Raw genomic sequence first — 21090 nt, 5'->3', positions numbered from 1 at the left:
GGGCTTGCGGCCGCCACCCCTAGAAGTCTTGCCTCCCCTGGAGGACTTACCACCCCTCTTGACCTTGGCTGGAAAGGGCTGGGGCTTAGACACCACTTTCTTAGCTGCCGGTGCCTGTTTTGGAGCCTTACGAGGCTGTTGCTGCTGTTGTGGCGGGGCTGGAGGCTTATAGGGCCGAGTTGTGAGGGCCCTGTGGAGGAGGGAGTCCGTGCTGGATTTCCTCCACCTCTCAGCCGTTCGCTCCAAGTCTTGAGGCTCAAACAGGCTCTCCCCCAGGAGGGAGGCATGTCGGAGCCTACACACATCTACGGCGGGGACCTTCGGATGGAATCTCTCGGACACAGCATCGCGACGCTTCAACACCGAGTTGGCCCACAGGGTGGTAACCTGGTGCGCCAAGAACTCGATGGAGCGGGTGCCCGAGAGCAAGAAGGTCTCTAGGGCCTTCCTATTGGTCTCCTTGGACAAGTCCTCAGATCGCAATAGGATGCCCAGAGATCCTAACCAGAAGTCCAGCCACGAAGTGGCCTGCATGGCACACTTAGCGACCTTCTCATGGTTAAGGATCTCTGCCGCCGAGAACGACACCTGCCGGGCAGAGAGTTTCTCCAAGGGAACTCCCTTCGCCAGCTCCTCCACAGAGTGATGGAGAGGAAGAGCGAGGTTGTGCTCACCCAGGATCTCGAAATACCTCCTCTGCTGAAGGCGAGGAGGAGGGATGAGTTTGTTCCCGGCAGTGGAACGACTGGAGGAGGCAAGAAGTGCGAGCTGAGCATTGGCCCTAGCTCTGGCACTCTTCAGCCCCGAGACCAGGGCAGAGCTGCACTGGTCTTAGGGGCCTTCCGAACGTCGAACACTTCATCTAGAATCGTGTCTTTGCCTTCACGGGGGGGATGACTGGATCCGTAAGACTGTTAAGTTGCCTTATCAGGCTTAGGACCTGCCAGAAGGCATGTTCGGACTCTTGCTGTTCTCCTCCCTGTGGGCTGGCAGCTAAGTCTCCTGCCCCAGGAATCTCTTCCTGGGGTGATACGTGGACATTCCCCTGGGTAGTCGTGGGTTCCTGTCGAATCCTTGCAGAGGATTTAGGGATGGTCTTGGAATCCTTGGGCTCCCTCCTAGGAGGGATACAGGATCCCAACAACGAGGTTCGAGGGGCCCCTTCCTCACGAGACGATTCTCCTGCCTGAAGCGAGGTCTCCCCCCCTGGTGCCGAGGGGAAGACTACCGGTCCACTGGACTCACCTGAGGACGGAAAGGCCTCGTCCACAGGAGAAGGAGAAAGTACTCGTGCAGGAGAGGGGACCCTCGAGACCGACCTCTTGGGAACCAACTTCGCCCTGGGGGAAGTCACCACGAAGTCCACTCCTCTCTTTCTCTTCAGCGTAGGAGAGACAGCCGCTGGTTTGTTACCCTGGCCGGCGAGTGCTGGTTTCATAACCCTCACTAACGCCCGTGCCAGCGGACCAAACCAAGTCTGCTGCTCAAAGGACACAGAGTCCGAAATCCTCGCTAAGGTGAAAGGGATCGGGCGATCCTTTGGAGTGGACACGACGGTACCTGCCTGAAAAGAAGGTGGGGAAGAATGCTGTAATGACCTGTCCTCGTCCTGCAATACCAACCTGTGCTTGGATGGAGGTGATCCCGAGTGCCGTCTAGGAGCACGCGTCCCTGCTGTTACCACCGGCTGTGGAATTCGCTGCGAACTATGGTCGCGCAAAGGCGAAAGGTTGCGCGGGTGATCGCGCGGGCGCACAGGCGAGCGGTCGCGCGGGCGAGCGGTCGCGCAGGCGAGTGGGCATGAGGGTGGGTAGGTAAATGAACACGTGTCCGAGGCGACGAACGCAAGCGATGGCGCGACGGCGAGGGATCGTGCTGCCGCGTAGGTGAAGAAGATCGCTGGCGATAATGACCACGTGATGGTAAGCGATGGCGAGCAGCATGTGTAGGTGAATGATCGCGCGCAATAGGGCGGTCGTTCAGGGTTGCGCGATGAGGAGCAGCATGCGTAAGCGGGCGATCGTTCAGGGTTGTGCGATGGCGAGCAGCATGCGCAGGTGAATGATCGCGAGAAAGGGTGCGATGGTGATCAGCATCCGCAGGAAGGCGATCGTTCAGGGTGTTGCGATGAGGAGCAGCATGCGTAAGCGGGCGATCGTGCAGGGTTGTGCGATGGCGAGCAGCATGCGCAGGTGAATGATCGCGAGAAAGGGTGCGATGGTGATCAGCATCCGCAGGAAGGCGATCGTTCAGGGTGTTGTGATGAGGAGCAGCATGCGTAAGCGGGCGATCATGCAGGTTCGTGCGATGGCGGGCAGCATGTGAAGGTGATCGCTGGCGAACTGTTGATCGCTGGCGAGCTGGTGATCGCTGGCGAGCAGAAGGTCGACGCGTGTCCTGTGAGAGGATAGGTTCACGAGCAGGAACGGGAAGATCGCTGGCGCGTTGGCGAACATGTGTTTCTGACACACGCGCAGCACGATGTTGCGTAGCCACAGGACCAGGTGGATGGTGAGCAGGGAGTTCAGCAGGAACTAAAGGGTGGTCAGAGACCGCAGGGCGATGGTCCTCAAATGAGCGCTGACGCTCGGAAGAGAGCTGACGAGCAGGAGAGCGCTGGCGAGGGGGGCGAACCTCAGGAGAGAGCCGACGAGCAGGTGAGCGTCGGCGAGCAGGAGAGTCTTGGCGAGCAGGAGATCGCTGGCGAGCAGGAGAGCGCTTGTGCGCTGGCCCTGCTCGCGTAAGGGAAGAATCCCTTAGCCCCGAAGGGACCGTTGCCCGTCGGGTGACGAGTTCTCCAGAAGGCGAAGATCCGGCAGGAGATGGTGAGCGGTCTGCAGAGAGGTTCATCGGTTGAGGCTGACGAGGAGAGTCCCCCCCGGAGGACGAAGACCCAAAAAGGCGCCTCTTAGTCCCCCTGTAAGGGGAAGGGAGGCTCTTGTGGCGTAGAGGGCGGTGAGCCTTACGGCGGAGGCGGCCTCGGGGGAGATCGTCGGGACCATCGGTCCTCCGAAGGGGAGTCTCCTTCAAAACACTTCTCTCAGAAGGAAGCTGGGCAGCAGTCGAGACCGAAAGACTCACTTCCCCCTTCGAAGGATGCACGGAAGGAGGAGGAGAGCCTAGAGCACCATCACCAGCAACAGCACCTGCGTCGGAAGGCCCAGCCACGTCGGAGGCCTCTGTCACCACGACGTCGACAATAGACAGAGGGTCTACCTCCGCTACCACCGGCGACTGTTTAACAGCGGCCCCCAACGAGACAAGGTCAATAAGAGCGACCCTGGAGGGCAAGCCCTTAAGCCCCAGGGACGACCAAATCTGTAACAGATCATCACTGGATAAAATATTATTATCAATAACCTCCCCCGGAGGAGGAGGGGGAACCGCCTCGCTATGGGAGGCGACGCCCTCTCCCCCCACCGAAGGTAGGGAAACAGAACAAGGGCCTGCGCTCCCACTCGGACGACTCTCCTTAGGAGGCGGACGAGGGGGAGCTTCGGAGGAGGTTTGGGCGGCGGAAGAAGAGTCCCGAGAACCTTCCTCCTTCAAGGCTAACCCCGGAGGAGAACGGTCTCTCTTGGACTTCTTCTTACGCCGACGGCCAAACCTCTCCCACTGGGAGGCAGACCACTCCCTGCACTCACGGCACATGTTATCCTGGTCGCACCGTCGGCCCCGACATTGAGGGCAGAGGGTGTGAGGATCCGTAATCACGTCCGACATGAAAGTCCCACAAGGACAGCCGGCAACTCCAGGGCATGTACGCATATTAAATAAAAGAAAATAACTGAAGGTCAACTTCCAACCAATCACACAAGCTGAAAAGAAAAAGAAGAAAATTAAAGGCTGTCACGAAGGCGATGAACAGACACGTCTGATCACCGCCGAGCCAAAAGTGAAGTGAAGCAAGTCACCGGTGTGTGGAGGGGGGAGGGGTAGCAAGCTACCCTTCCCCACCCCCCGCTAACTAGCGCGGGGGTAATTAACCCTCGTTAAAAACTATTGGCTCGTCATTTCAGCTGCGCTAAAAGTAAACCCTTTGTAAATAGCGTGGTTTGTATTTCGGTTACGGAACAACTCCAAGTTGAGAAAACACATCATAACTTTCCTTAAAACAGTATTACCAATATCATTACAAGCTGAGCTGCAACCCAACCACTAAGGGGAGGCAAGCCAGCCTCAACTTGGTGCCGGTCCCAAGCCCGGGTAAATGGGGAGGGTTGGCGGCTGGAAAGGCATCCGGCCATGAAAATTCAGCCAAAACCAATATGGCCAGTGGAAATTGTGAGATTAGATTTAATGCTAGGGCATATACAGTATATATATGATGAAGTATGGAATAGAGGTAGATGGAGAAAGCTGGCCAGAAACATCGACCCCATAAAGTGGGGAAAGATGCAGGCAAAGAAGATGATTGCAAGCCAAGCTGCACCACTAATAGGGAAAGCAGTATGCTATTACTACTTGTAGACCAATAAACAGAGCAACCAAGTACACAAAAATAAAAAGCAAAAGACAAATTATCAGCGAGAAATATATAAAAAAAAATAAAGATAAAAAAATATGAATATGACTATACACAGCAATGGCTCTGAAAACTAAGATAGAAGAATAAATAACAGAAACATCTTGATAAACCACCAGGGATTCTTGTCCCTTCTATTAAGTCTGACCAACATACTGTTTGAATAAAAAAACTAAGAGAAATTGAAAGTGGAAAGCCGAGATACAGATCTGCAAGCGTCCTTCTCCTAGAGGAACAGATTACAGTACTATATTAAAAGTTTGTTCTACCCTAAGAGGGGCAATAGCCACTGAACAGTTACAATGTGAGTGAAAGATATAGTATTCATAGTGCCAGAAGAGTGAGGAAAGAGGAAAGCGAGTAAGGAATATGACGACACTTACACAATACAGTATTCGGTGCGTTAGAAATATGCCGATACAGAATATTTACTTAAAGGAATATGCTAAAACTTACACAGAATATTCGGTATAAGGAATATGCTAAAACTTAAAAACATAATATTGTTAGCAAAGATTTAGGCATATCTAAAAGATCCAACATCAAACTAACCTATAGGCCATTTCTTTTGGCGATGCATATTTGCACCGACTCGCGACGGTGCCCTTTTAGCTCGGAAAAGTTTCCTGATCGCTGATTGGTTAGAATTATCTTGTCCAACCAATCAGCGATCCGGAAACTTTTCCCAGCTAAAAAGGCACCGCCGCGAGTCGGTGCAAATATGCATCGCTAAAAGAAATGGACTATAGGATACGTTGTTCTAGCTTAAAAGGCTAAACCCATCAGTCAACAAAATATTCTCATCTTACCTCCATTGGAGATATTGAATTTGATGCCAAAATCTGCATTAGGTCCACCAGGGTTGTGGCTGGCCGTGAGAACGATTCCTCCGGCAGTTTTGTACTTGCGGATGATGCAGGACACGCAGGGCGTAGAAAGGATACCATTTTGACCTACTAAAAGTTTTCGTACCTGAATTGGGGAGGCAAACATTTCTATTACATTTGTTATTAATAATGTATTAATATATATAACATTTAATTAATTACGGTACAGTATATAAAGGGTATACAGTACTTTGTGTGTGTAATGATATAGTAATACTGTACTGTACCCCATCCCACATTGTTAATAGTTTCCAAAAGACCCGATGTAAGATTTCTTTTAATGTAAGTCGGACTTTTGCCTTACAAGACAATTTATATGTTCACCATACACATACTGAATACGAAGAAGTACTTAGAACATGCCATTATTCTATAAAAACGAGATACCTACATTAATAACCTTCTATGTAAAGTAAAGTAACACAGATTTTATTTTTGCATTTAATATTCAACAATGAGCGATATAAAGTCGAAACCAACATAGGTCGAAAAGATATAAAGAGGGATAATACTGTAGTTCATTGGTAATAAAATGTTATTTTCATTAGTAAAATAAATTTTTGAATATACTTACCCGATAATCATGTAGCTGTCAACTCCGTTGCCCGACAGAATTCTATGGAGGGATACGCCAGCTATCACAATACTAGAAGGGGGTGTACTTACCAGCGCCACCTGTGGCCAGGTACTCAAGTACTTCTTGTTGACACCTCCTCAATTATTCCTCGGTCCCACTGGTTCTCTATGGGGAGGAAGGGAGGGTCAATTAAATCATGATTATCGGGTAAGTATATTCAAAAATTTATTTTACTAATGAAAATAACATTTTTCAATATTAAACTTACCCGATAATCATGTAGCTGATTCACACCCAGGGGGGTGGGTGAAAACCAGTGTACAAGGTTAAAGGATAGCTAAGTATCCCATATTTCATATAACAGTTATCTCAAATAACAATGAAATAATAAGTACCTGGTAAGGAAGTCGAATTGAACCGTTACTCTGTCTCTTTTTTAAGTTCGTCTTCCTTACTGAGCGCAGCGTTCCTCTTGGAGGCTGAATCAACCCAAAGGTGCTAAAGTATACAGGGCTGCAACCCATACTAAAGGACCTCATCACAACCTTTAACCTCGGCGCTTCTCAAGAAAGAATTGACCACCCGCCAAATCAACAAGGATGTGGAAGGCTTCTTAGCCGACCGAACAACCCATAAAAAGTATTCAAGAGAAAGGTTAAAAAGTTATGGAATTATGGGAATGTAGTGGCTGAGCCCTCGCCTACTACTGCATTCGTTGCTACGAATGGACCCAGGGTGTAGCAGTACTCGTAAAGAGACTGGACATCTTTGAGATAGAATGATGCGAACACTGACTTGCTTCTCCAATAGGTTGCATCCATAACACTCTGCAGAGAACGGTTTTGTTTGAAGGCCACTGAAGTAGCCACAGCTCTCACTTCATGTGTCCTTACCTTCAGCAAAGCAAGGTCTTCTTCCTTCAGATGAGAATTTGCTTCTCTAATCAGAAGCCTGATGTAGTAAGAAACTGAGTTCTTAGACATTGGTAGAGAAGGCTTCTTGATAGCACACCATAAGGCTTCTGATTGTCCTCGTAATGGTTTTGACCTTCTTAGATAGTACTTAAGAGCTCTAACAGGGCAAAGTACTCTCTCTAGTTCGTTCCCCACCATGTTGGACAGGCTTGGGATCTCGAACGACTTAGGGTAAGGACGGGAAGGAAGCTCGTTTTAGCCAAAAAGACCGAGCCGCAAGGAACATGTAGCCGTTTCAGATGTGAAACCTATGTTCCTGCTGAAGGCGTGGATCTCACTTACTCTTTTACCTGTTGCTAAGCACACGAGGAAAAGAGTTTCTAATGTGAGGTCCTTAAAAGAGGCTGATTGGAACGGTTCAAATCCTGATGACATTAGGAACCTTAGGACCACGTCTAGATTCCAGCCTGGAGTGGACAACCGACGTTCCTTTGAGGTCTCAACAGACCTAAGGAGGTCCTGTAGATCTTTGTTGGAGGAAAGATCCAAGCCTCTGTGGCGGAAAACCGCTGCCAACATACTTCTGTAACCCTTGATCGTAGGAGCTGATAGGGATTTTACGTTCCTTAGATGTAACAGGAAGTCAGCAATCTGGGTTACAGTGGTACTGGTTGAGGAAAACTGCATTGGCCTTGCACCAGCTTCGGAAGACTTCCCATTAAGACTGATAGACTCTGAGAGTGGATGTCGTCCTTGCTCTGGCAATCGTTCTGGCTGCCTCCTTCGAAAAGCCTCTAGTTCTTGAGAGACTTTCGATAGTCTGAAGGCAGTCAGACGAAGAGCGTGGAGGTTTGGGTGTACCTTCTTTACGTGAGGTTGACGCAGAAGGTCCACTCTAGGAGGAAGAGTCCTGGGAACGTCGACCAGTCATTGCAGTACCTCGGTGAACCCTTCTCTCGCGGGTCAGAGGGGAGCAACCAACGTCAACCGTGTCCCTTTGTGAGAGGCGAACTTCTGAAGTACCCTGTTGACAATCTTGAACGGCGGGAATGCATACAGGTTGAGATGGGACCAATCCAGCAGAAAGGCATCCACGTGAACTGCTGCTGGGTCTGGAATCGGAGAACAATACAAGAGGAGCTTCTTGGTCATCGAGGTAGCGAATAGAACTATGGTTGGCTGACCCCACAGGGCCCAAAGTCTGCTGCAAACATTCTTGTGAAGGGTCCACTCTGTGGGGAAGGCCTGACCCTTACGGCTGAGGCGATCTGCCATGACATTCATATCGCCCTGAATGAGCCTCGTTACCAGCGTGAGCTTTCGATCTTTGACCAAATGAGGAGGTCCCTTGCGAACTTGAACAACTTCCTCGAATGAGTCCCTCTCTGCTTGGAGATGTAAGCCAAGGCTGTGGTGTAGTCGGAGTTCACCTCCACCACCTTGTTAAGCTGGAGGGACTTGAAGTTTATCAAGGCCAGATGAACTGCCAACAACTCCTTGCAATAGATGTGAAGTGTCCTTTGCTCCTGATTCCATGTTCCCGAGCATTCCTGTCCGTCCAGTGTCGCACCCCAGCCCGTGTCCGATGCGTCCGAGAAGAGACGGTGGTCGGGGGTCTGAACAGCCAAAGGTAGACCTTCCTTGAGAAGAATGCTGTTCTTCCACCACGTTAGAGTAGACCTCATCTCTTCGGAAACAGGAACTGAGCCCGTCTCTAGCGTCAAGTCCTTTATCCAGTGAGCAGCTAGATGATACTGAAGGGGGCGGAGGTGAAGTCTCCCTAACTCGATGAACAGGGCCAGCGATGAAAGTGTCCCTGTTAGACTCATCCCCTGCCTGACTAAGCATCGGTTCCTTCTCAGCATGCTCTGGATGCATTCTAGGGCTTGGAAGATCCTTGGGGCCGACGGACAAGTCCGAAAAGCTCGACTCTGAAGATCCATACCCAAGGAAACAATGGTCTGGGATGGAACGAGCTGAGACTCCTCAAAATTGACCAGGAGGCCCAGTTCCTTGGTCAGATCCATAGTCCATTTGAAAATCTCCAGACAGCGACGACTTGTGGGAGCTCTTAAAAGCCAGTCGTCTGACGGAGCCGGACACAAGATCATGATACTGCTGCACAGTCTGTAAACTGTCAATCATGGGCAAGCGAGGAAGTACAGTGACAACCCGAATCTGTCTAGACTATCTGGGTCGTACAGACAACTCCTTAACGGGTTGCTGAGGTTGCCGCACTGCGTCACAACAAGTCCCTTCTGTTGGTTGTTGAACGTCTTCCCCGTGACACATTGACTCCGTAAACAAAAAATCCTCTAACAAGGACTAAGCTTGGACTGCATGTCATGCAACACAGCTCAAGGTCTATGGGAGCAGGTGTGGTAACAGACGGGATTAGCGGCTGAAGTGGAACCATTACCTTCCCTGTAAGCATGTAATGCTTAAATAAAAGTCCATAAGAGGTTATGCAGCTAAAGGCTCCCTCCAAATGACAGAGTCCTCAAGGGAATATCAGAAGGAGGGAGAAAAGAACTTTCTCATCTACAGGGACCTTATCCTAGAAAAGCTAAGTTCTCTGAGTGAGGGTTCACTGGTGCAAAAGCAGCAGACTAGAAGGCAACGTTATGAAACTGCTTGACAGTCTAGTGAGTTGGCAACAACCCAAGATATGTTGAGAAGCATGCGGTAAGGTATGCAGAGCATGATGAATGCAGAGTATGCTGTATGCAGAGCATGCTGTATGTAGAGCATGTTGTATGCAGAGCATGCTGAATGCAGAGCATGCTGTATGCAGAGCATGTTGTATGCAGAGCATGCTGAATGCAGAGCATGCTGAATGCTGAGCATGTAGTAAGCAGAGCCTGCTGTAAGGAGAGCAGAGCGTGTGCATGGCGTTTAACATTCTTAGAAATTCCATGACCAGTGCTAGAGTGCTTTATGCATGCTTGCATGGGGTTTAAAAATCAACATAATGTTTACCTTACATTCATAACTCATGATTCATATTTTTGCCATGGTTTGAAAATGGAGGTAAGGTATGCTGAACAGCAGAGTCAGAACGAGCTGGAACAACAACAGTGGAAGGTGCAGAAAGTTCCTGTTCCTGTGGAATGAGTGGAGCGTGAAGAGACCGAGGTTGCGCAGAACAAGGTAAAGTTCCCGCAAGCAGAGGTGTCTGAGGTGCAGGAACAGGGTGCACGGGTTGAGCTCGGTGCAGCAGCTGAGGAGACTGACTCACAGGTGGAAGAGGTTGTACCTCCACCGAGAGTTGCACCACCGGTGGAGCAGCCAGGGGAGGAGGAGGAAGAGTGGAGTAATCCTCCTGATCCCAAACCGAAGGTTGCCTTAAAGAAGGCTGAGGCTGAACAACACTGGGAACAGCGAACACAGAAAGAGGTTCAACATCGTACGCCTGGCAGAAGGTGCTGCGACTGGGTGCAGCGAGTGCAGGCGGGTTGAGCACAGGCTGAACGGGTGCAGGTGGAGGTGCAACACTCTCAGCCCGACATTCACGCAACAGGTCCGAAAGCTGTGCTTGCATGGACTGTAGAAGAGTCCACAACATCGTACGCCTGGCAGATGGTGCTGCGACTGGGTGCAGCGAGTGCAGGCGGGTTGAGCACAGGCTGAAAGGGTGCAGGTGGAGGTGCAACACTCTCAGCCCGATACTCACGCAACAGGTCCGAAAGCTGTGCTTGCATGGACTGTAGTAGAGTCCACAACATCGTACGCCTGGCAGATGGTGCTGCGACTGGGTGCAGCGAGTGCAGGCGGGTGCAGCACAGGCTGAACGGGTGCAGCCGGTTGGTGCACCACCGGTGCAGGCGGGTGCAGCACAGGCTGAACGGGTGCAGCCGGTTGGTGCACCACCGGTGCAGGCGGGTGCAGCACAGGCTGAACGGGTGCAGGCGGTTGGTGCACCACCGGTGCAGGAGGAGGAGGAGGTGCAACACTCTCAGCACGACACTCACGCATCAGGTCCGAAAGCTGTGCTGCATGGACTGTAGTAGAGTCCACAACATCGTACGCCTGGCAGGTGGTACTGCCATCAGGCGGAGCGAGCATAGGCGGGGGGGAGTGTAGGCGCACTCTCAACCCGACAAAATGATGACTGAGGAGAGTCAGAGCTAACCCAATGACTGCATCCGGGTTGTTGAACTTTACTTCGTACGTCTGGCATAGGTCTGGACTTTACGTTTAAGAGGTCTAGAGACCTGAGACCAGCGTTACTCTGCCTTTATTTTCTCCTCTAAATCTCTTCTGCAGACGAGCAAAATAAGGGCTCAATCGTCTGCGGGTGGGAGTGACGGTCTCGGTAAGACACGCCCACAACCACCGAGGATACTTCTGTGCGCCGATCAAGGCCTGCCGAACCCTTTTGCCCTTCGACATTGCTTCTCCCCTGGGCTTGAGAGCTTGCAAGAGGTCCCGGACTGGGAGGACGACTGGCGCGCACAAAAGTACCCTCACGCATAACACTGACATCAATCACTTATCACTTTGATTTCTGTTTGCACTTATTTCACTGAACTCGAAACTTTAAGTGGTTTGTACCTGAAACACGCAATTCTATCCTTCTCAAAAGTTAATAATTGCGAAAACAGAATTACAATGTAACAGAAAAATCTAATGAAAGAAAATTCAGTGGCTGGAAAGAGACTAAACACTAGATCACTCTAGAAACGTTTAGTTTCTTCCCCTAAAGAGACTAGGGATAAGAGCAAAACGATAACGACGTTACTCGTACGCCTGGCAGGCTTGAGGGAAACGTTTATCCTCTTTCTCCCTCCGTCTCTATCTCTCTCTCTCTCTCTCTCTCTCGCTCTCTCTCTCTCTTGACTTAGAACCTGAGAGAAGAGCCCAATCATAAATATCGTTAAAACATATTATTGTTAAAGGAAAAAACTGAAATATTTCCCAAAAAGAAAAGTTCCTTATTAGAATCAACATTAAGTTAAGAAAGAATGAACAAAACGCTAGACACGGTTACTCTTACTGCAATGTGAAACCGTGAACATTCTTTCTCTATCGTAACGATAGAGTGCAAGTTGAAACGTTCTGAACGTCAACAACTGCCGAGACAAACAAAACGTTAGTTCAACTTTGAAAAAGTACGAGACTATCAAAGAAATTCTTTCAAAGACCTTAAAATAGCATAATATGTTAACAGGTAAAACCGAAATGACGGGCTCACGATAATTAACTTCGGTACCAAGAAAAGACCGCCTACTATTAGGAAGGTCGAATATAAACAAATATAAAAATTAATTTTAATAAGTTTATAATAAAAGGAAGTTAATCGAAGAAGCCTATAAGAGGCGGAGAGATATAAAATAAATCTATAACTTTTGTTAAGCAAAATTAAGAAAGAGAGTCTATACTCTCTTAGACACCAACACTTTCGTCTAAGGGAAGGGTCGGCCATTGAAAGGTGAACGAGAGTTCATACTCTCTTCGTCACCAAAATTAATCAAATTAATTCCAAAAGCTAACTAAGCTAAAATAGAAGTTTCCAGTAAAGCGACAGCCGAAATCAAAGAGAAATACTTCACCAAAGTCGTGAAAATACTCCAAGAACATAAGCGTATCCCAGAACGTCTTGCCGGAAGCACGACAGAGGAATAATTGAGGAGGTGTCAACAAGAAGTACTTGAGTACCTGGCCACAGGTGGCGCTGGTAAGTACACCCCCTTCTAGTATTGTGATAGCTGGCGTATCCCTCCATAGAATTCTGTCGGGCAACGGAGTTGACAGCTACATGATTATCGGGTAAGTTTAATATTGAAAATTCCACACTTAAACTTTCCATCGTCCAGCATAGGGCTAACCTTCAGCATCAATGACCCACAAGCAGGATAAGTACGTAGACTAAGGGAACATTGGCCCGAGTCTTAACCCTTTACCCCCAAAGGACGTACTGGTACGTTTCACAAAAGCCATCCCTTTACCCCCATGGACGTACCGTTACGTCCTTGCAAAACAAATGCTATATTTTTTTTTTCTCATATTTTTGATATTTTTTTAAGAAAATTCAGGCATTTTCCAAGAGAATAAGACCAACCTGACCTCTCTATGACAAAAATTAAGGCTGTTAGAGCAATTTAAAAAATATATACAGCAAAATGAGCTGGGGAAAAAATAACCCCTTAGGAGTTAAGGGTTGGAAATTTCCAAAGAGCCTGGGGGTAAAAGGATTAAGAACTTAAGAAGTATCTTTAAAGTATGGACTTGCTGCTCAATTACATTACAGCTTTCAATTTGTGTAATCAAGTACCAATAATTCAGAGGAACTCTAACCAAAGATTATGAGCTCTGTCTTTCGTCAATATTGTAAAAAGAAATTCTAGTTTGTTTAAATGATAAAATCATGTACATCTACTCCCTGCTTCAGGATTTTTTCAGGTTAAAGAGGGCAAATTGTAGTGTCTGGTATGAGTAGAAATGGTAATGATAGAGCCCAGAGTGGAATTGAAAACATTATAACAACGGCCTACCCAAACTATTAAAAATGCACCAAACACTGCTTTGATGAATGACGAATCTCAAAAGACCCATAAAAACATCAAAGTATTTTGATATCATGAGCCTGAATATATTTCAAGAGTAAACAGAGAAGGCTTTTACAATTTAAAAGCCAATGACTTCATAATTTCATTCAATAAAAATGATTACTCGAGATGCAGCTTTGGTACGTCACTTTCAGGATGCAGTGAAACCACTACGTAATATTTTCTATAGCGTATGAACTTGATGTTGCAAAATATATAAAAAGAACCGCTTAATCACAAGACAACTACATAAAGTGTTCTAGAATAACCGACTTTAATTGTTTTGGGTTTAAATCCAACCCTCCACTGAAGTCGAGTGAACTACTTCTCGGGCGCGTCCATATCAATCATCTAACGAAACATCTTCATTACAACTTATACAATTCTTTGAGTGTAGCATCTTCCAAATCACACGATCTTGTGAAAAGTAATGTCTTTAGTTTCTTCTTAAATTCAATTGCTCCCTTTAGGTCCTTCATTTCAGTTGGCAGTTCATCATAATGTCTAGGTGCACAGTAGCTAAAAGCCCTTTCACCAAATTTACTATTTGTTCTTGGTTCAGATAGTCTTTATGAACAAACTCACGTGGAATCACAGAGAGAGAGAGAGAGAGAGAGAGAGAGAGAGAGAGAGAGAGAGAGAGAGAGAGAGAGAGAGAGAGATTCACCCTGCAGTAGAGCAGTAACATACATAAATCAGGATAATCATAGCTGGCATCAAGAGAGAGAGAGAGAGAGAGAGAGAGAGAGAGAGAGAGAGAGAGAGATTCACCCTGCAGTAAAGCAGTAACATACATAAATCAGGATAATCAACACAGGCCTCTAAGACGTCTGTGATCATGACACCAGACATTCAAAAGTGTTACACGTTTAGAAATTACATCAACAGAGGGACTATTTCAATAGAGAGACACTTACCCCATTAGCTGCACACATTTTGACGATGATCCCGACGGCTTCCTTTCCAAAGAATCGGCCGTCGCCTCCGACGACCAGCGTGCACCCGCTCAGAGCTCCTTCCATCGCGCTTAAGATGCATTGCACAAAATTTTCGGTGTAGTTTTCCTGAAAGGATATTTAGTTGTAGATCTTCCAAAGTATAATATTAGGAAAGAAATATGTAATACATTAACCCTTTTACCCCCAAAGGACGTACTGGTACGTTTCACAAAACCCATCCCTTTACCCCCATGGACGTACCGGTACGTCCTTGCAAAAAAATGCTATAAAAATGTTATTTTCCTTAGTAAAATAAATTTTTAAATATACTTACCCGATGATCACATAGCTGCATCCCTGCTGCCCGACAGAAAAAACCTACGGGAGGAATACGCCAGCGATCGCTATACAGGTGGGGGTGTACATCAACAGCGCCATCTGTCAAGTAGGTACTCAAGTACTCGATGTCAACAACGAACCAATTTTCTCCTCTGTCCCACTGGTTCTCTATTGGGGAGGAAGGGTGGGTCCTTTAATTTATGATCATCGGGTAAGTATATTCAAAAATTTATTTTACTAAGGAAAATAACATTTTTCAATATCAAACTTACCCGATGATCATATAGCTGATTCACACACAGGGGGGTGGGTAGAGACCAGCATAACAAGTTGACATTATGAGCTAAGTATTCCGTATTTTATTTTAGCAGTTATTCAAAATAACAAGCATAAAATAAATAAGTACCTGGTAAGGAAGACGACTTGAACAATTACTCTGCCTTTTTAAGTACGTCTTCCTTACTGAGCCTCGCGATCCTCCTAGGATGCTGAGCGACTCCTAGGAGCTGAAGTATGAAGGGTTGCAACCCATACTAAAGGTCCTCATCAAAACCTTTAATCTAGGCGCTTCTCAAGAAATGATTTTGACCACCCGCCAAATCAAGTAGGATGCGAAAGTCTTCTTAGCCTTCCGGACAACCCAAAAATATTTCAAGAGAAAGATTAAAAAGGTTCTGGAATTAGGGAATTGTAGTGGTGGAGCCCCCACCACTACTGCACTCGTTGCTACGAATGGTCCCAGAGTGTAGCAGTTCTCGTAAAGAGACTGGACATTCTTAAGATAAAAGACGCGAACACTGATTTGCTTTTCCAATAGGTTGCGTCGAATATATTTTGCAGAGATCTATTTTGTTTAAAGGCCACGGAAGTTGTGACAGCTCTAACTTCGTGTGTCCTTACCTTCAGCCAAGCTTGGTCTTCCTCATTCAGAAGGGAATGAGCTTCCCGTATTAACAGTCTGATAAAAATAGGATAAAGAATTCTCTGACATAGGCAAAGATGAATTCTTAACTGAACACCATAAAGCTTCAGACGGGCCTCGTAAAGGTTTTAAAATAGAACTTAAGAGCTCTTACAGGACATAATACTCTTTTTAGTTCATTTCCAACCATACGATAAGTTTGGAATATCGAACGATATTGGTCAAGGCCGAGAAGGCAGCTCGTGTTTGGCTAGAAAACCAAGATGTAGAACATGTAGCCGTTTCGGATGAGAATCCAATGTTCTTGCTGAAGGCATGAATCTCACTGACTCTTTTAGCTGTGGTAAAGCATATCAGGAAAAGTCTTAAAGGTGAGATCTTTCAGGGAGGCTGATTGAAGTGGTTCGAACCTGTCTAACATAAGGAATCTTAGAACCACGTCTAAATTCCAACCAGGTGTAACCAAAAGACACTCCTTCGTGGTCTCAAAAGACTTAAGGAGGTCCTGTAGATCTTTATTGTTGGAAAGATCTAAGCCTCTGTGACGGAAGACTGATGCCAACATGCTTCTGTAACCCTTGATAGTGGGAGCTGAAAGAGATCGCTCTTTCCTCAGATATAAGAGGAAGTCAGCTATTTGAGTTACAGAGGTACTGGTCGAGGATACGGATACTGACTTGCACCAGTTTCGAAAGATTTCCCACTTCGATTGGTAGACTCTAAGGGTGGATGTTCTCCTTGCTCTAGCAATCGCTCTGGTTGCCTCCTTCGAAAAACCTCTAGTTCTCGAGAGTCTTTCGATACTCTGAAGGCAGTGAGACGAAGAGCGTGGAGGCCTTGGAGTACCTTCTTTACGCGTGGCAGACGTAGCAGGTCCACCCTTAGGGGAAGAGTTCTGGGAACGTCTACTAGCCATCGAAGTACCTCGGTAAGTTATTCTCTCGCGGGCCAGAGGGAAGCAATTAGCGTCCACTTGTCCCTTCGTGAGAGGCGAACTTCTGCAGTACCTTGTTGACAATCTAGAACGGAGGGAATGCATATAGATCTAGATGAGACCAATCAAGTAGAAAGGCATCTAAAAGAACTACTGCTGGGTCCGGGATAGGAGAGCCAAGTATTGAGAGCCTCTTGGACATCGAGGTTGCGAAGAGATCTATGGTTGGCTGGCCCCAGGTGACCCAAAGTCTCTTGCATACATCCTTGTGGAGGGTCCAATAAGTTGGAATTATTGTCCCTTCCTACTGAGACAATCTGCTAAGACATTCAAGTTGCCTTGGAAGAAACTTGTTACTAGTGAAAAGTCTAGACCTGTTGAACAGGAGAGGAGGTCACTTGCGAACTCGTACCATGTCAGAGAGTAGGTCCCTCCTTGCTAGGAGATGTACATCAAAGCAGGGAGTTGACCGTGTACACCTCCACTACTTTGCCTTGAAGGAGAGACCTGAAGCTTTTCCAGGTCAGACGTACTGCCAGAAGCTTCTTGCAGTTGAAATGCATTGTCCTTTGACTCGAGTTCCATAATCCCGAGCATTCCCTACCGCCTAAGGTCGCACCCCAGCCTACGTCCGATGCGTCTGAGAAGAGAACGTGGTTGGGAGTCTGAACAGTCAGGGGAAGACCCTATCAAAGGTTGATAAAGTCCTTTCATCCAGTCAGACCAGACTTATCTTCCGGAAACCGGGATCGAGACCGCTTCTAGCGTCTTGTCCTTTTCCAGTGAAGAGCTAGATGAAACCGAAGAGGACGGAGGTGTAGTCTTCCAAGTGACACCAATTGAACCACGGATGACAGTGTCTTATCCAGACTCATCCACAGCCTGACAGGGCCGTGTTCCTTCTTCAGCATCTTCTGGATGGATAGCAGGGCTGGGGGTTGATCGTCTTGTTCAGCCATGTCCTCATCAGAGGGTTCCTCATCCGAAACTGATGAGGAAACGGCAACGGAGTGGGTAACGTCTGACTCGCTGAATCCGGTCGCACTGGTGGATGCGTGACGGAGCCGGACACAAGATCATGGTACTGCTGCACAGTCTGTGAACTGTCAACCATGGGGAAGCGAGGAAGTACAGCGACAACCCGAAACTGTCTAGACTGTCTGGGTTGTGCAGACAACCCCTTATCGGGTTGCTGAGGTTGCCGCACTGCGTCACAACAAGTCACCTCTGCTGGTTGTTGAACGTCTTCCTAGTGACACACTGAACGTCCACAACCACCTCCGAGTGTCGCTTAACGTCAACGTGCGACTGGCAACCCACACTGGGTCGCACCGGAGGAGGAACCATCTCAACTGGCGGACGTGAGTAGGATATCTCAGCGTCAACAGGGCGTACAACCAACCGGTAGGAAGGTTGTTGGCAAGAAGGTTCTTCTCCGTAAAAAATCCTCTATCAAGGACTAAGCTTGGACTGCATGTCTTGCAACAAAGCCCAAGGTCTATGGGAGCAGGTGTGGCAACAGACGGGGTTAGCAACTGAAGCGGAACCATTTACCCTCCCTGGAAGCATGTTATGCTTTAATTAAAGTCCATAGGAGGCTAAGCAGCTTAAGGCTCCTCTCCAAATGACAGAGTCCTCAAGGGAATATCAGAAGGAGGGAGAACAGCACTTTCTCATCTACAGGAACCATGTCCAAGAAAAGCTAGGTTATCTCAGTGAGGGTTTCACTGGTGCATAAGCAGCAGACCAGAAGGCAACGTTATGAAACTGCTTGACAGTCTGTGAACTGTCAAAAACTGAACTGTCAACCACAACAGGAGTGTGAGGACATACAGCACTGGTGTATTAGTAGCAGACCAGAAGGCAACGTCATGTAACTGTTTGACAGTCTGTGAGTTGGCAACAACCAAAGCTGTGTGGGGAAGCCTCAACTCCTGACTGACTAGTTTGCTGCAGGCGAGTGGCGGTAACCACAGTGTGTTGCGGAGGCTGACACACCGTGTCAAAACACGGCAGCTTGTGGTAGCTCACGCACGGCAACGGAGTGCTCCGTGTGTCTGTGGGAGTTAGCATACGTCTGGCAGGGTCGACTGCGCATGGGTGGAGGAGCTCTCACAACAAGAGTGTGGGAGCAGGCAGCCATGCCGGGCGCACAACCGTGGTAGGCTGTAGGCCAACGGGTGCATCGTCAACCTTTTCCGCAGACGGAGTGTGGGAGCTGGCAACAACAAAAGTGGAGTGCTGGTGCGTGGGAGGGACTGCCGTGGGTTGCGGAGCATGCCGCATTGCATCAAAACACGGCAGCTTGACAGCACCTTCCCACTGCTGATGCGGTAGCTCACGCATGTCAACGGAGGGTGCAGCATGAACATGCGTCTGGCAGGGTCGACTGCGCATCGGTGGTGGAGCTCTCACAGGTGGAGTGTGGGAGCTGGCAGCCGCAGTATCTGCTGAGCGCACAACCGTGGCAGGTTGTAGGTTAACAGGTGCAGTGTCAACCTTCTCAGCACGATACTCCTGCATGAAGGCAGCAAGCTGAGACTGCATAGTCTGCAGCATGGACCACTAGGGTCTACCAAAGACGGCAACAAACGGAGCTACTGTCCGTTGTGACTGAGGGTCTAAAACAGCTGGTGCGGTCGACGTAGTTACTGCCTGTTGCGGTACCACCTTGCCTCTCTTGGGAGGTGTGCAGTCGTCGGATGACTGCAGCGAGTCTGAACTGACCCAGTGGCTACACCTAGGCCGTTAGACTTGCGCGGAAGGGACCGACTTGCACTTAAAGCTGCAAGATTTGGTCCATGGTTTCTGCGAGAAACCTCTTCCGCAGACGAGGAATAAATGGGCTCTCTCGTCTTTATGTGGGTGGGGCGATCACGTCGGCAACGTGTGTAGATACACCCGAAACCACCGAGGGAAACGTCTGTTCGTCGATCAAGGCCTGTGGAACCCATAAGTCCTTCGACATTACTTCTCCCCTGGGCTTGGGAGCTTGTAAGAGGTATCGGACTAGGTGAACAACTGGCACGAACAGACGAACCCTCGAACGCAACACTGTAACACTTTGCGCATATCACTTCATCACTTTTGATTTTCTGTTTGCACTTATTTCACTGAAATCGAAACTTTAAGTGATTTGCACCTGAAACACGCAATCCTATCCTTCATTAAAAGGTAGTAATTGCGAAAACAGTTATACAATGCAACAGAAAAACATAATGAAAGATAAAGAATTCAGTGGCTGGAAAAGAGACTAAACACTAGATCAAATAAACTACGTTTAAAATCTCTCACCGCATAAAGCCTGGGTACAAGAATAAAACTCTAGAAACGTTTTACCTTCTTCCCCTATAGCGACTAGGGAGAAGAGTAAAAAACGAGAACAACGTTACCCGCTTGAACGAAACGTTTATTCTCCTCTCTCTCCCTACGTCTCTATCTCTCTCTCTCTCTCTTGACTTAGAACCTGAGAGAAGAGCCCAATTATATATCGTTAAACATATTATTTGTTAAAGGAAAAAACTGAAAGGTTTCCCAAATAAAAAGTTCCTTTATTAGAATTAAAACCATTTAAGCTAAGAAAGAATGAACGAAACGCTAGAATCGGTTTACTCTTACTGCAACGTGAAACCGTGAAATACTCTCTCTCTATCGTAACGATAGAGCGCATGTTGAACGTTCTGAACGTCAACAACTGCGGAGACTAAACTAAACGTTAGTTCATCTTTGAAAACAGTACGAGACTATCAAAGAAATTCTTTCAAAAACATTAAAATTTAAAAAAAGTATAAATTCTTAAAAGGAAATACGATATGACGGGCTCAATGTTAATTAACTTCGGTTCCAAGTAAGGACCGCCTACTATTAGGAAAGGTCGCATATAAACAAACATAAAAATTAATTTTTTATAAGTTTATAATAAATGGAAAGTTAATCGAAGAGGCCTATAAAGGCGGAGAGATATAAAATAAATAGATCTATAACTTGTTAAGCAAAATTACCAAAAACCTAAACACACTTCCGTCTAAGGGAAGGGTCGGTCATAAAAAGTGAAAGAGAGTCCATACTCTCTTCGTCACCAACACTTCCGTCTAAGGGAAGGGTCGGCCATTTAAAAGTGAAAGAGAGTCCATACTCTCTTCGTCACCATAATTAAATCTATCCAAAACGAGTTCAAGTTTTGAAATGAAGATAAAACCCCCTGCATAGCGAAAGCTCAAAACTGGAATAGTGTACTTCACCAAATCGTTGTGAAAACAAATCCAGTTAGGGACGGCGTATTTAGTAGGTCTTGCCTGTGGCACGACAGAGGGAAAATTGGTTCGTTGTTGACATCGAGTACTTGAGTACCTACTTGACAGATGGCGCTGTTGATGTACACCCCCACCTGTATAGCGATCGCTGGCGTATTCCTCCCGTAGGTTTTTTCTGTCGGGCAGCAGGGATGCAGCTATATGATCATCGGGTAAGTTTGATATTGAAAAATTTTTTTTTCATATTTTTGAT

General features: G+C 47.4%; 1 protein-coding gene across 1 annotated transcript in view; it reads right to left on the bottom strand.

The window, feature by feature from the left end:
* Window positions 1-21090, bottom strand: part of Pgm1 (phosphoglucose mutase 1) — a 41059-nt gene that overhangs the window by 16840 nt on the left and 3129 nt on the right. Inside the window, exons 2-3 of the mRNA XM_068369765.1 lie at window positions 14369-14515; window positions 5335-5497 (exon numbers count right to left, since the gene is read on the bottom strand). Coding sequence (XP_068225866.1) covers window positions 5335-5497; window positions 14369-14515 — 310 coding nt within the window. The remainder of the gene's footprint in view (window positions 1-5334; window positions 5498-14368; window positions 14516-21090) is intronic.

This window comes from Palaemon carinicauda, unplaced genomic scaffold (assembly GCF_036898095.1).
Source record: "Palaemon carinicauda isolate YSFRI2023 unplaced genomic scaffold, ASM3689809v2 scaffold89, whole genome shotgun sequence".
Classification (NCBI taxonomy): Eukaryota; Metazoa; Arthropoda; class Malacostraca; order Decapoda; family Palaemonidae; genus Palaemon; species Palaemon carinicauda.
The sequence above is the reverse complement of the archived record's forward strand: the minus strand, read 5'-3'. Positions and strand labels throughout refer to the sequence as shown.